Consider the following 16,625-nt stretch of genomic DNA (forward strand, 5'->3'; position numbering starts at 1 on the left):
GCAGCCTTAGTCAGCCTTAGCTGAGTAAGAGATGGGAACGGTTCCATGGCAGCCGGAGTCCGAAGGGATCTCCCTGCCCTGGTGCGGAGTGACAGCCCTGCTCGCCTCTGCCGCGCCCGGGGCCTGCCCTCACCCGGCTCCGTTCCCGCGGGACAGCGGGAATGCTCCGTGAAATGCTGGCTTGTGTGTCCACGGGGATGTGACCCGCCTTAGATCACCTGCCAGTAGTGATTGGGGTTTTCTTCACCAGGAGAAATGCGAGGTCTGAGTCTCTTTTGGTGTTCATGAACATAGGTTTTCTTAGTGAGGCTATTTGTTATTCTCTCAATCACATACTGAGACTTTATTTAAGGTATTAAGGTATGAAAGCTTACAGATGTTCTCTGTGGAAGTAAATGATTTTTCATACTTACTATCCTCTAATTAGAGTAATTCAACCTTCTTTACCAATGTGGATGCCATCGAGCATGGCAGGTAAATGGTAAGGAATAGAAATATTAGGTATAGATAGAAATAATAAATAATAGAAACAATATAACAAATAATAGAAATGTGAGGTTACAAGGGCTGACCAACTGTATCACTTCAGCTGTTGGCTGGTAGCACAGTGCAGTCAGTACTCCAGGTGTCAATATTGAGCATTCACACCTGCACTGTTGTGGGCCCCTTACAGCAGAGATTTGGCCAAGGCTCCCATGGCTCTTTAAACTGTGTTCCATGAGACAGCTTCATGAAAGGGCATTAGCTGTCCCCTTTGCTGCACAGAGAGTACATGCAGTCTACCTTCTGTGACACAAGTGCTGCATTAAAAAAAAATAAAGCGAAACAAAAATTAATTCATTTGAATCTGTGAAATCAAGGCCATGGTAGTTGTTTGCTGATCTTCAGAGTTAATTTCCTACCTGTACCATACATATTTATTGCTTTTTTGGGTTGAGGAGGAGAATTAGAGCCTTGCTTGATCATGATGATGTGATCTGTTTGTAAATCTGTTTCAGTATTCTGGCTGAACACAGCCTGTCTCTCTTTAATCATATGTTCAACATTACCAAATGTTTGCTATTGACTTGATAATTTTGCAGCTTGGATGAAAGACCAAAAATTGTGCTGCTTATTTTTGTTATTTCTTTTTTGTTGTTATTTTTTGGAAATGAATTAGGCTGCAAAATTGACTTCAAAAGTGGGTAGAGCTATTTCTGTAGCAGTTCTGTTTTATTTAACTTGTATTATTCAACATTTTGGGTTTTTTAAAGCATAACATGCAACCTGTTGAACCTTTCTGTCTTGAAAAAATTTTAAGCATGCATTCTCAAGAAGTTGTCACATGGAACTGGCAAAAAAAGGAATGAAAAATCCGAGCTTTTAAACATTTGTTAGTCCTGTGGGAAACCAGAGGCTTATGTTCTCTCTTTGGTTTCTGTGTGGGAGAAAGATTTTGAATGGAACCTTGTCCTGTGGTTCAGCTTTTTGAGGTAACAGAGCTTTGAGATAGACTGCAGCTTGGTAAGACTTGCATTTTTCTGGTGTCTGACCTGGAAGCCTTGAAAGGGGTTGACAGCAGCTTTGAAGAAGTGTTGGAAGGAGTCAGGTTTGCTAAGAAGAAAAAAATAGCATTTGCATGACAGAGCTTCCAAAACTGGGAAGAGAGTGGGAATAGCTGCAATTTGTTCATGTTTACCTTCTGCTGCTGTTGCTAAACAACTGCAGAGCTGCACTTAAAAACACCTATTTATGTAGAATACCAGGTAAGCAAGTTGTTTTGTACCAAGGCTGTAAATAGACTTTGAATGTCAATGTACCATTTTATGGTAGAGAGTAAACACCAGAATCCTGGCATTCTTTTCTCCTGCTTTGTGTTCCTATTGTCAGCTTTGTTGAATGTGGTACCATCATTCCTTCTGTCAAGTCTTTGATAAAATTGTAAACCTGACCTTCTGCTTCTGTGTGGAACCTTGGAAACAGTGGTGGCTTCCTGGTTACCTGTAGGAAATGCTTCTTGGAAGTAAAAGAAGATGGTGTGTAGGAGAGAGACATAGATTAAAGATGGGCACTTCTGTCTTGGTGTAGTATTTGAGCTTTTTACCTTCTGCTTTGTCTCTGAGTTATGATCCTAATGTATTTTTTCAAGGCTCAGATCAAATAACAGAAATGGCAAAAGAAAACTGAATGGTCCTTAGTGGTTTCTGCTTTAGATCTCTCCAGAAGTTCTCTTCTGTTGTTATTTCTGTCCTTGGTCCCGTTTAGCAGCTGAGTTCACTCTGCATGTGTGTGCCTGCATGGAATTGCATTAGTTCCACTCTGTGGCAGGGTAAAGGCTACAAATCTCATCACAAAGTCTTAACTTGCAGAGCTGCAAGTTTCTACATAACTTTTCTCATTCATGAAATGGGCATTTAAGAATAAAAAATGTGTTTGTTAATCTTCATAAGATTAAATATGGCAGTATTTTACTTGAGTTCTCCTACTTTCTGTGTGAATGATGGAGATCTTACATGCATTGATTTTCAAGGTTAAAAATCCTACCTTTCATGTTAATTTACTATATTGTGTACAGTGCAAGTTGGCAAGACTAATGCTTTCCCAGCCATGAATTTGGACATTGATGCTACATGATTAAATGGAATTTGTTGTAGGTGTGGATGCAGTGGCAGTTGTCTGGATTATAAAGACGCTGAAAAGTGCTTTGCAGAATTTTCATGTATTAGTAATTATTTCATTACCCATTTTGGTTCATAGTCCTGTTTTGTCACTGTGTTTTGTTTGCATTTTAATTTCTAGCCCTTAAATATTTGGTTAGATCAGGTTTTCTGTAAGGTAGATAAGTCTTCTTTGGAATATTTTGATTAAAACTAGTGTATTAACAGTTCATTTAAGAAATTAAGCCTATATGTAAGCAAGAGATTGACTCAGATCAGTCCCCTCACCAAATCCCCAGTGATTAATCAATATTAATCAGTAATAGAAGCAATAACTAATTAATTAATGAAGCTAATGAGCCACTTGATAGCAGGAGGCTTGTGTGAATAGGACAGTTCAATCAGTGACCTAAGTTGTTCTACTGATTTTCTATCTCAACACGCAGAAGGATATCTGAAAATACTGCATTTTCCATCAATTAGTCTAAGTAGGCAGGATTTCTTCAAAATTATTTTTATCCAAAGTGCTCTTAAACAGCCACTTGATTACATATACCGTTTTTTTTTTCTTACAGCTCTGAACATTAACAGGAAAATAACACTGAAACAGAATGTCACTTACCTTTTGTCTGAAAAGGTGAAATATCTTCAGATAGAAATGGCTGATAAGGGTGGGAAGATGCTTCCAGGACAATTTTACATTCAAGTGGAGTATGACTATGAGTATGAGGCCAAGGACAAGAAAATTGTGATCAAGCAAGGGGAAAAATACATCTTAGTGAAAAAGACTAATGATGATTGGTGGCAAGTCAAAAGAGACGAAAATTCCAAACCCTTTTATGTGCCAGCTCAGTATGTGAAGGAAATACCCCGGAAAGCACTGATGCCACCTGTGAAGCAGGCAAGCATGTTGCCAAACAACACCTTGAAGTTGACACATGGATTACAGAGATCAACAGAAAATGTGAATAAGTCACCAGAGCTTTCTAGTTTTGGAAAATCTTCTCCAGTTCAAGTGTCTTGCTTAGTTCGAGATGCCAATCAAAACCTGGGACCCAACAATAGCCCCTGTCAGACTTTTGGTTTGAGTCTGGACCTTACCCAGAACAATGGAAAACTTAACAATGAGTTGCAATCTCCCAAGGTTTCCAATCAGTTTAGAACCATTTCCATGGGTCATTTCCCATGCCCAGAGTTCTTGGAAATAGAGAAGACCAGCTTTTTGCATGAACAGTCTTGTGATTCAGCAGGAGAAGGCTCAGAAAAAATTCACCAAGATTCAGAGTCTGGAGATGAACTCAGTAGTAGTTCCACAGAACAAGTGCAGGTAAGCTGAAAAATGGCCACCATGTCTGGTTTGTTTTCTTTTGTTATTGCCGTAATTGTCTGCTACTGTTTTGAGACTTATTCCCAAAAATTTCCAGTTGTTCAAATAAAAATATTTCTCTCAGCCTGAAATTGTTACTAAAATCGAAACAGTTCATCTGTTTAGTTCTTGCAGAATTTCTGTGCTATGGGAATTGATTCCATTTACATTATTCTGTGATTTAAAGAAAGAACAATAGTGTTTCCATATTAAGATAGTTTTAATATGACATGGAATTTGGGTTGGATTTTCTTTCAGAGGAAGGGAGCCTACTGCTGTAACTCCGCATGACTTGGCCTGTTGAAATGTGCAAGTTACTGTCAGTTTTCCCTAAGTGTGTATAGATAACATAAGAACTGTAAATTAATGTCTTGGTGGGTTTAATTACGCTTAAGACTTAGATGGAGTTGAATTTCTGGCTTGATGATTTTATTTGTGGACTGTTTTAATGAGTCAACCCTGCCAATTTTGCTTCTCACAACTTTACTCTGGATTAAAACTCAAAACATGTGAGTTTGTTAATTAGTATGGAAGAATCTCAGGAATGATGTACTCCTACTTCTGGTTCAAACTGAGCATTGACGGCCTTTGTCCTTGGTAAAGCATTTTCTCTCACTTCTTAATTTTTTTTTTAACAGGCAACCCCCACCCCCATCAAAAGATTAGAACTGTGACTTAATCAGGTCACTTCTGGTAGGGGTAACCAAGTTAATTAGTCTGTTGTAATCCAGGTTTGCTCTTAAACCAGTGATGTTTGTGTGCATACACATAATTATATATTTATATATGTGTGTATGTAGATAATTTCCCCACCTCACACTTGCCTTCCCCATCTTTCTTTAGGGACATGTTCAATTATTTTAAATTCTGTTCAAAGCTCCCTACTCTTGAACTTAAGCTGTAGTGTGAAACTGTTTTTGCTTGGATAAAAACTGATTGTTACAGTAAATCCCACTTGGCAGCATGTGTTCAGAGTACCAGAGTATCTCAAATCAAACTTGATCCTAACATTAGACATGAAAAGTTTTACCATTGAGAGTTGTGAATCAGTGCTTTGCTAATAAGAAACAATGAAGGCAAAGCTGCTTAGGAACGAGTCAATATGGGAAGATCTTAAAGATACAAGACTGATTAGGTGAATTACAGAATCTTGAACTGTGTGTATGTTTATTTATTGTAATATTTAGAATCTGTAGTTTTCAATAGTCTGCTGTGTTCTTGGCCTCATTCTTGATGTTCAGTTTCTATAGTTACAGGACATCATGTCTCTAATATTTGTATATTTTATGTTAGTTTTAACTTCATCACCCCTCCCCCAAATATTATGGAATGAATAGGATTACTGAATTTAATTTCTTTTCTCCAGTGATGTCTTACACAGTGTGAGAATCCATGAGCTTTCTTGCACTTTCTATGCAGCACTGCCCTAGCTCAGTGTAGTTGATATGAACCACTCAGAGCTTGGCATGATAAAGTGATTAAATAATTAGATATTTATTTTAGAAGTGTATGTTGGCATGTTACTGCCATATTAATCAATTGCCAAACAAATTATGAAAATACCAAGGAATGTTTAGAAAATATATCCTACTTTAAATAGTTTACCACATTAAAATTTCTATTACATGGTAGGACAGTTCCTTCTTCGGTGTTGACTATAATTTGATGCATTTCCTTCTCTAAAGGAATTAATATTACATGGGTGTCTTTTGTCAATAATAAATATATGGCCTGCAGCTCAGTTTCCACTGGACTTTGTGCCTTTTGATGCAGTGACACTTAATCTGTTCACCATTCTCCTCTCTTTCCACTATACTTTATTCTACACTACAACTGATTTATAAATTTATATTTGAGTGGGACAGCAATGCATGTATTGTAGACACTGTTACAGGTCTGAAATGGGGGAGTTTTCACAGTGTTTAAGAGTGACAAATGCCAAAAATGCCACATTTTGGCTGTGGAAAATGCTTGGCAGTTTCACTTGCCATTATGAGAATCTTGGGCAACAAGAGTGTGGATGCTTGCTATGCCTTGCAGTTTGCCTTATTTTGTAACTTAATCTCATGGGGCACAATTGCAAGCTCTTTAAATACAATGAAAATGTTTGACATTTAGTAGCCGTGGGGATTAAAGCAGTGGTAGAACTGATGTCACCGTTAGCTCAGTCTAGATGTTCAGAGTGCCAGCCTTCTCACTGGAACAGCTTGGCAGTTTTTTTAGAATTCTTTCAATAATGAGCATTGTTTAGTAGAAATCAGCTGTGTAGAAATTAATGGCTCAGAAAGCTGTTTTTATTGCTCCTAGTCTGTAGTGAGAACATCAAGTTCCTGGCTTTCACGCACAAACAGGATTTCACTTCACAAGACTGACTGCTTCTCCCTCCCCTGCCTGCTGTGGAGTTCAGTTTTATGCAGTCTGCATTATAATAAACTCTAAGCTACAGGTGTTTTCTCTTGAATTTGTAAGATTAGAAGCTAGAATTACCTTATTAATGCCTTCATGTAAGTTATTTTTTGGTGGTGTTGAGGTGATAGCATTCAGTTTTAGCCTGACCTTCAGTGTGTTTTCACTGTCCTTGAGTACAAATATATGAGATATAGAAGAATGCTTCTCTTGTGAGATCTTTGTAAGAAGTGGTTACATTATTCTCTGCAGATTATCCTCCTCCTCCTTTCCAGTAATGAAGTGCTGGTTCTGCAGCTGTACAGTCTTGAAGTCATAAGCTTGCTGGCTGTGGAAATACTGGAAGATCCAGAGCCTCCAAAGTAATGCAAAAAGGAAGGATTTTTTAGCAGATGAAATATGTGAAGGACAGAGAGGTAGCAATGTGAGCAGAAGGATTTGCTAATGAAAATGTAGCAAGGGATTTGGTTGAGAGAAACATTAGGACTGGATAATGAACATTTTTGACGTTTTATGCAAAGAAATGATAACTATTGTTTGCCACTCTGGTGGATAAGGCATTGTAAGAACCATAGGTTAGTTTGTGGACTTGAGCTGTGGGAGGCTGCAGGTAATTAGAGGAAGTAGGGCTTGAGAGGAAACAAGCTTCAGTTTAACCAGATTTAAATCTCTGGTGTTGACAGTAACTGCAGGTCGAATTGGAACTGAATGAAATAGTTTGAGTGAATGCACAGCTGGCTGTAAGAGTCACTGAGACAATGGTGGCACTCAAAGCATCAATGAAATTCAATGAAATTTCAGGAAAATGGTGCCAGGTGTCATGTTCTGATCCCAAGGAAAGGGCAAAAATATTCCTCAGGGAGGCCAAGCATATGGGGAAGAAGGAAAGTTCTGAGTGATTCTTTAGCAGATACAGACAGTAGAAGGAAAGTACTGAGTGATTCTTTAGCAGATATGGGCAGTACTTGAAAGAAGCAGATGGGATGTCTGAGCAGTATGCAGTAAAAGCAGAGACCTGGGTAATTGTTCTGAAGTAAAAAAAGAAAAAAAAAAAAGGACTTACACATTCAGGCATGCCTAAACAGGCAGGAAGAGCTGAAGCAAAAGAAGACATTAAAATGGTCTTTAAAAAGCACCATGGGCAATGCTTCCCTTCTTACCAAGTTTTGAGAGAGAGGGTGTGCAGACAGGGAGAGCTGGCTAAGTTCAGAGATGATGTTAAGAATGTTTAGGTGATATCTTTGAGGATGATACTTTATGATAAAATTACAGACAGAAATTAAAATCTGCTTTTGGCAATGCTAATGGATAACCTATGGGAAATAACTTTGTTTCTGATGCATGTTACCTCCTCTTTTGTCATAGGAGACATAGAATGTATTTAAGAATAAATACATGGCACTGTCTAAATGTTACTTTTTATGCTTATTAAAAGTTACTTTTAGCAGCAGGTTGGTTTTAATCATTATAAATATAGACAGTGACCTATTTGCAAAGATTGTTCTGTCTTTCATCCTCTTTAGTAATTGACTATTGCATAAACTGTGAAGCACTAAAGGGGATTATCACTAGGATGGCTGTTTTGCTTTGATTAATTCTGGGTAGTAAAGATCTTAAAGAGCTCTTTCTGTCTTGCCTTTGCAATTTCTATGGGATTGCAGTAACTTTTTAGTCAGGAAAATAAAATATTTACAGTTTCTGTGAATGTCAGCATATCTTCTGGAGGTCTTGGTGTTCTTGGCTTTGTCACTTAGTTGAAAGACTGGTGGCAGGTTTTTAGTGTTAGACTGCCTTGCTGGTCAAACATTAAACCTCTTAAATAAATGGCTATCGCTGTTTTGCTGGCCACAAAATCAGTTTGCTTCTATGATAAAAAAATTAATGTTACTTTTTTTATTTCATTCCTTTGTCCAAGAGATGAGTAATTTGACAGTATGAAGGAAGCATGCAAGATTTTTTTTTCTTAATAAAACTGAACAGTTTACAGATTCGTGGTGATATGTATAATGTAGTAGTTTGAATTATGTTTGAAGTACCATCCTTTAGTCTCTTTACCTTCTTAAAAACAGCATTTGCTATTCTAATGATGTTAAATGCTGAAATATGCACATTATAATGAGGTGAAGAATAACTTTCAATGACAAGGAACTCAAAGCTTTATCATTTAAGGAGTTTTATAAAACATTAATTTATTTTTTCTGTGATTTTGGTAGCTACTGCTAGAGCTTTGTAAACAGCTTGAAATGTTTGCTAAATTATGTTAATAACTGAAAGGTTCTGGACAGATAATTTTAAGGACTATTTTTCCTGGCTGGTTTTGTGTATGTGGTTTTTTTTTTTTTCCTATGCAGTGTCAACGGGTGTGGATAGTTTCACTTTACAGTGCTGCTGTTTGTGATCAGCTCAGCCTCTGTAATTCTAATAAGTAATTCAGGTTGCTGATAGTTCTCCCTCTCTGTCCAGGTGAGTAAATCTGGATTGGTGCCTTAAAATGAGCAACCCTTGTGTGCCACTGTTGTCTACAGTCCATATCCCGTGCTCCTCTGCACATCCCTGCTGCAAATCAGATTGAGCTACCTTAAAAAAATAAAAGCAAGCACCAGTGTTATCTGTGTGAGGCAGGTGTCAGAAAATCACGACCTGTGAGACCAGTTGGTTTTAGTTGACTGGCTTGTTCTAATACTGGTGTTGGAATGCTCAGCTCAGTAAGCTACAGATCTGCTTGTATATGCAGCTTTGTGTTGTGCTCTCAGACTTGAAACAAACATCTAGTGCACTGTCAAAATTCTGCAAGTGCTGACACAGTCTTTTGACTCTTGCACCCCTATTTGCCCTAATTTCATGCAGAAAATGATGAAGTGGAACTTTGAAGGCACTGGTTTAGATGAATAAACCTGTGGTTTTTATCCTGGTAGAATTACTTCCTAGCTCAAATGAAGCTCAAGCTGTGCTGCCTAAGGAGTAATAGTCATAATATGGAATTGATTTTTCTGTTTTTACCTAGAAAAGTGTAATTTCTGGTGTGCAATGTGTGAGTTTTGGTGCATGCTGTCCCACCTGACTTTTCTTTTGAATTCATGCCAGGTGCCAGCCTCAGCAGGGTGATGACAGAGTCTTTAGGGATGGTGGAAAAGCAGCCCTAGGAAAAGGAATTTGTCTCACTGCTGCCTAAGCTGAAAGCAGCTGGAGGTGCTGGGGACTTGCTCTTTCTCGTTAGCAGTGCTTCTGTCATTTGAAGCAGGGAACCATCAGACACAGGAAGGACTGTGATAGGTAAAACTCTGCTTGAGACTGTTTTGAGAATATTTGATCATCTCTTGTTCTTTCACATAACTCTGGGTACAAACAATTGCTTTTGCTATGTCTTTACCTGGTTACAATCTAGGCAGTTGTTGAATATTGCAGTGCTTGCCTATAGAACAAAGGTGCTGTTATTCTGTGGAATCCTAAAGAAAGTATCATTTGTTTTACAGCAGTGTGACAAAACATCAGGGAACGTATGACTCTGTAGAATAAAATGCAAAACACTTTTTTCCTTCTTTTAGGCAGCTCTCTGGAATAGTAGACATTTGTGTTTAAAAAAAAAAGCAAGCAAAATCTGTGCATATCTAGTACCCAAACAGCTGATACGTCTCTGACATGCCTTGCCAGGTATGTTTGCTTTAAAAACGATAGGGACAAATGGGTTTTGCCTTTATGGGGAGTTTGTTCTAAAGCTAAGGACAATACTTCTGGACAAAACAGTCTGTCAGGACAGTAAGAACTGAGGATTTTCAAATGACTTCTGTGATTGTGCATAACTGGACAACATACTGTTAGGCTAAATTCAAAATTGATACAAATATTCTATTTTAAAAGGTCTGCTGACCTAGCTCTTGGGAAAGACAGTAGGTTTCTAGTAGATTATAGTTCTATTCTGGTAGATATGAAAGTGCTAGGTTAGTGCAGAGAGGCATTCAAACAGGCATAGAGAATGTCAGTAGTAGGAAATGGTGCAGAACGAAAATGCAGAATGCAAATTTCTTGGTGTTTCTGTATTAGAAATAACATGCAGTTGCTGGCCTCTCTCATCTTGAAAAGGAGGTAATTTTGATATATTTTCCTCCCATCTTTTGATATTTGTCCTAAGAGTTCGTAAACTCTTTTGACAGAGATTTGGAGCTTGTGTACAGTGATGCTGTGAAGACTGGCATAGATGTTTGGAGTCTGTATTTTAATACATTCTAGTTTTCCATCTGATAAGTTTTGTAAATGAAAGCTAGAAGCTGAGGAGCTGTCTGAATGAATTTAGGTTATTGCTTATGTTGAGATTTGATGTTAAATTATCTGGCTTCCCCTGCTTATAATCAAAATCATGATTAGAAACTTGGACTCCAATTTTAAATCTGAAATTGCGTATTACATTTTGAATTTAAATAATATCATTTTAATTATTCCCTTTTAAAGTAGTTTACCTAAGGCTTCTGGATGATCTTTAGATCATCTAGTTAAATTTAAGTGACTTCCCTGTATTTTGTTTAAATGCAGTGCTGAAGAGAGAGGTTTATGTCTGTTTTCTGCAGGTGTGTAGTGTACACAGTTGCCATCTTTTGCTTTTGTGGATGGTTGTTCAGCTGTATCACTTTGCTGCTCCAGTCACCACCTGGCTCTACAAATATTTATTTCCAGTGTTGCAGGGAGGTGGTGGTGCTGGCCTGGGCAGTGTTGTCACGAGTGTCCCTGGCCTGTAAGGAGCTCCTTTATGGCAGCCTGGATAGGCACAGTCTGGTGCAAAGTCAGCAGATGTGAAGGACTCGAGGACACACTTGCTTTTTACTGTCACTGATGTGATGGGACTCAGGTAACAAGTGTGGTTATGCAATACTGTAATAAAATGTTACATCTGATAAAAACAAAAATACAGTTAGCAAACTTTCTGGACTCTCAGCTGGTTGTTCAGCATGTCTAGTAATATTGCATGCTCATTTATTTTCTAGAGAGCTTGAAAGGTCACCAGGGTATTGTTTGGAAATGATGCATGGTACCACAGAAATGTTACAGAAAGTGTTGCACATAACTATTGTTTGTGTTTTAGATATTTAGAAGACACTTCATCCTGCACTAAAGTGTTGCAACAGTAAATGAGGTTCTGGAGTGACTTGGATTTGCTTTTCCTATTGAAATTGAATGCAGGTGTATTTCCCTCCTCCCCCCAGCCCCCACCACTGAAGATTTATCAACATGCTTGGCACTATCCTTATCAATTCTTGGGTGTCTTCATCCAACTGGAAAAGCTAAAATAGATGTTTGTCATGCATAACTGCATTGTGCTTTAGGCACAGGGAACTCTGTGTGTGTGTTTATCTATATACCCATGTTCTCTGTGTATATGAGATATAAAAAACCAGAACAGCTGTTCTGTTTCTTGATAGCCCTTTGATCTTGATTTGCACCTCATATAGTGTGACTACCAACTTTAAGCTTTCTCACAACAACCTCAGGAGATGTACTCGTCAGTACTGTCATTTTCTGCCATCCAGATGTCCTGGCTGTGACTTTGCTGTGTTGATCCCTCCTGGGTGCTGCACTCTAACTTGTAATGGCATTTTCATGCTTCCCTGAGGCTGTGTGCTTTTCCTGCTGCAGGATGCATTCCCCCATGCTGCTGGTGCCCACCAGCTGTGCCAGGGACCTGCAGTGCTTCCTCCCAGGAGAGCTTTTCACAGCCAGGCTCTGGGGCTGCCTTGCCTTAGGCAGGGAGCAGGAGCCCTGTCAGGGGCCTGGTGCTCACACAGCTCTGTCCCTCTGTCCCTCTGTCCCTCTGTCCCTCTGTCCCTCTGTCCCTCTGTCCCTCTGTCCCTCTGTCCCTCTGTCCCTCTGTCCCTCTGTCCCTCTGTCCCTCTGTCCCTCTGTCCCTCTGTCCCTCTCTCATCTGCTCACTGAGCTCCTCACAGTCACCCATTGCAGCCTCTCCAGCCTCTCTCTTCCCTTGCTTTCATTTTTGCCTTTGCCAGCCTGAAGGCTCATGCTGCCTGAAGAGACAAAGGGTGAGGGATGCTCAACTTGAGATAGTTTTTCTTTTGGTTTTTCCATTTTTCCATGCTTCAGTCTCCAAGAGAGACCTGTCTCTGTGTTTCATAAGGTTGTGGGTTGTCGTCCACCATGGTGTAAATTTTATTTTTAAGTTTTGCTTACTTTTCAGTTAATTATCTATGTAAAAACTGCATTGCATCCATTTTTGCTTTTTGCTAGTTCATAAGTCACTACTGTAACTATCATTGGAGCAAAACTTAGATTTGTACTTAGGCTTGTGGGGTTTTTTCTTTTATGGAAAAACAGAAAAATCTAAATCCTTAGTGTTATGCTAAAAATCTAGCTCTAAACTCTTATTCTTCTTTTCTTGTTTTGTAAATCTTTAAAGCCTCAGCAGATTGTATCCAAACCTAAGAAGTGATGATTGCCTGTACAGCATTGTGAGGGCTGTAAAACAGCTTTTTCCAGCTGCTGGAGGTCTTTGGTTGCTGTTTGTTAAAACAGTCGAAGTGAACATTGTGCTGAGATGGTACTACATTGACAAATTCTTTCTTTGCAATCAGTTTTCTGAGGAAAGTAGCTTGAAGGGCTGCATTTAAATTCTGTGCCCATAGATGGTCTCAGGAATTGTGTGTGCTTGTCTTGCTCTCATATCATTACTGTCTATCCATAAACTGCTGCTTTGCTTCTCAAAGTATTATGTTAAATGGTGATTTGAGCCCTGAGCCAGCCTTCTGTATTTTCCTTGGTGTGGATGGATCTGCTTGAGTGCAGCCTCAGAATTATAAAGTAAATAAAATTACACAAATACTCAGTCTTTTTATATCTTCTTAAACAAAATCTGAAACAAAAATTGCTGGTTTAATATGCATTGAAGTAAAGTGGAAGTTGCATTTAAAGTGGAAGTTAATTTAACATTTTCATGTTGAAACAAAAAATTCAGTGAAAAATGTACTTTTTTCTAGATACTGATTTGCAGAAATAGCTGTTATTGGAAATGAAAGACATTCTTGCTAGTGTAAGGAAAATAAAGAGGAAGAAAAACTGCAGAAATGCATGGCTGAGTGTTTCATGCTTTCTGTCCTTACACTGGGTGCCAACCAACTGTCTGCAAGTAGAGAGAAACAGACTAAGAAATACAGTGAAAGAACAAATACTTCTATTTTCAGTAGTTGTAGAGAGGGAAAAAAAGATGCAACCTGGTTGAGGTTCCCATGAGAATTTTATTGCTTTGTTTAATTCTGCTGTAAGCAGTACATATAGTCAATTGCTGGGTATTTTGGGAATTTTGAGAAAAGTTTGTACAATTGTGTGCTTGGCTTAAGCATTTTAAAAAGCCCTCAAAAGTGATCTTAAAAAGTCTCTAACTTCTTTAAGTTAGGCACATTGGGTTGGATATATTCCTAAAAATGTTCCTCCTGCTATTCAGCATACTTTCACAAAACAGAATCCCAGTGTTAAAACTGGAGTGATCACAACCTGTTCTATCTCAGTTAAATCTGGAAATTAAAAATATATTAGAAGCACCATGGCACAATTATGTACAGGCTTCTTTTTGTGTGGTCTTAAAACAGCTATCAAGGGCAATATTCCTGCTCTGTTCAAAATTTGAAACACCTCATATAAATATATAAATATGCTAACTGATACCACTTATTTTGCTCATCCTATTGTGTCTTTTAAGGCAAAATTTCTAACTGAAGTCTTGACCTAATGTTCTCTGCATGTCTTCTCTGGCATGAGACTTGGCTTTCTGTTATCCTTCATTACCAGAAAGAAATGTTATACGTGATGTAATAGGAGGCGTTCTTTGTCCTAAGTCATTAAAATACATGAGATTGAGGGGGTTCAAGCAGCCCTAACAAAACCTCAGAGTTTTGCTTGTGTGCTGTAGCACGTACATTGTCTTGAGAACAGAGGCAGTGTCTTGGGAATTTAGAAGCCCTTGTGACATTTTGTCTTGATTCTTTATATCTCTCTCCCCTCCAGTATAAGTGACAGATGCCAATATATGTGGGATTTTTGTGGTTTATTTAGAAATTTCAACATGCAAACTAAACAGCCGAATACTTATGTATAGTGGAGGTGACAATATATAAAGAGCCTGTTAGGAGCCCAACTTATAATGGGAATTTAATTTTAAAATACTTCTCTAGTGGAGCTGTGAACTTCATTTCCATAACTGCCAAAATCAGAGGTATTTTTCCTGGTCAGAGAAGTTTTAAACACAAAACACATGCAAAGTACTGGAAAAACAAAAAATATATTCATTTCAATGTTAAGTGTTTTTCCCACCTATTGCTTTTTGCCTTAAGGTTTGTTTGCTTCAGGCAGACTGGTGAATGTCCCATTCCAATATACTGGGAGACAAGAAATGCAGTGTCCTAAAATACCAGACTCCTTTGAAAATGAAATTGTAATCTCCTCTCTAAGTCCTTATACAGTGACTTTGTCTTGCACCTTGTAAAAAAAGTCTTGCTGTCTGTCACAGAACCCACTAATTATATTCAGTGTTACACAGTAAACATGTGAGAGTATACTGGATCTGAATACAGATTTAATAAAGGAAAATCTAATACAGGGACTAGAAAGCCTTATATGGTGACCGTTCTTTGAAATCTGCCAGGTGAAAATTAATTTAGATTTTTAAAATAATCAAATTTTAGATTATCTATTTTAATAATGGGATAAATGAGTAAGTGGGAGAATGATGCTTAATTTTAATTTAAAAGATTACTTGTTAGCTGAAATTGTTTAAATATGTTAAAAAAATTGAATAGTGTGGGGAAAATGGTTTTTGTGTAATCTCTAAGCTTCAGTCTTTATTGAGGGAAGGCTTATGTGGAGAAAGAATCCTATGAAAAGCCATCAAAACCACATCAAACAGCTTCTTGGTCTGGATCTTCTTCACGTTGAATGATCTCATATTAATGCATTATGCTAATCATATCAATAAAGGCATGGTTTATGACAAGTGACTTTTAAAAAAACTGATCCTTGTAACTTCTTGCAGCTACCAGGATACCATACTATGATATGCCAGCCAGTGTGGCCCAAAGCTCTGCAGTGCCGTGGCAAAAGGGGCCATAAACCTTCAGTTTCTGCTCAAAATAGATGAATCCAAGTGCTAAAATGGAAAGTGTGTGTTCTTAGCAGATTTTAGCAGTTTAACATCTCTCTGCATTCCTCTGAGGGGATTTATGGCTGCAAGGCTCATCTTGGGGCTTCACTGGAGGTTTTGTTATGATTGCTGTGCTGTTGCTGTGCCAGATAGTTTGCCTGTCCTCTAATCCCCATTTCAGTGGCAATCAGAAATGCACAGCTAACGCTTCCAGTAAGTGTTATTTAGGAGATAGAGCTAATCACCCTCCATACTCAATTACTGCTCTTGTGAAGACAAAAGCATTTGGAGCAATGTTAGCCTAAAGCCTATTCAGGCACTTAATTTTCCCAATAAGCTTTTTATCTTTAATATAGCTGTTGTACTAAATCTGGCTGAACAGCAAAATCTGAACAGTCATGCAGCAGGATAAGCTCTGGCACTGCCAGCAGTGTTGCAGAAGGCTCTCTGGGCAGTGGGCTGATCAGCTTTCAGCACTGTTACTCTGCAGACCCTCGTGGGACCTGGAATCCAGAGCTCCTACAATGCCTGCACTTGCATAATTCACCTTTTTGTATGAGCTCAATGGAAATCTCACTGGAAAACAACACAGAAATCAACAGCAAAGTATTAGTGTATCCAGTAATTCAAAATACATTAATTATTAATTAATTTTTCTCTTGAGACTCCCAGAAAGTTCAGCTTCCATTCCACCTGTGTTTTCTGCAGATGAACACTAGCTTTCAAGAACAGCTTCATGTGCAGAACATTGCTATGTACTCGAGCAAGCATACATGTCCTTTAAAGCATTTTTTTCCCCTGACAGCTTGGCAGACAGTGCTGCCATACTTTGTGACACTTGCAGTTTCAATGAGAACATTCTCCAAAGGATGGTGGCTCCAGCTGATCCCCTGAATGCTGAGCTTGGAGTTGGAATTCAGCAGCACGGGGGAGGGCTGGGGGAACAGGGCACCGCTCACTGCCTGCTGCTTAATCAGCATGAAGCCATTAGCAAATTCTTGCCATCTCAGCTATAATGTACTGCTAATAGGTTTGCTTTATTGCAAAGGACAGTCAAAAAAGTCTGGAATGTTTTAGTAATTTT

General features: G+C 38.5%; 1 protein-coding gene across 2 annotated transcripts in view; it reads left to right on the forward strand.

Moving 5' to 3' along the window:
* ARHGAP12 (Rho GTPase activating protein 12) overlaps nt 1–16,625 on the forward strand; it is a 75,167-nt gene that overhangs the window by 2,503 nt on the left and 56,039 nt on the right. The window contains exons 1-2 of one of the 2 annotated variants that reach the window (XM_059467114.1): nt 1,701–1,745; nt 3,212–3,963. In XM_059467114.1, the coding sequence (XP_059323097.1) occupies nt 3,295–3,963 (669 nt within the window). In that variant the 5' untranslated portion in view covers nt 1,701–1,745; nt 3,212–3,294. Of the gene's footprint in view, nt 1–1,700; nt 1,746–3,211; nt 3,964–16,625 lie in introns of those variants that run through there. The other variant, XM_059467122.1, reaches the window with a different exon arrangement.

Source organism: Ammospiza nelsoni, chromosome 1 (genome assembly GCF_027579445.1).
Source record: "Ammospiza nelsoni isolate bAmmNel1 chromosome 1, bAmmNel1.pri, whole genome shotgun sequence".
Taxonomy (NCBI): domain Eukaryota; kingdom Metazoa; phylum Chordata; class Aves; order Passeriformes; family Passerellidae; genus Ammospiza; species Ammospiza nelsoni.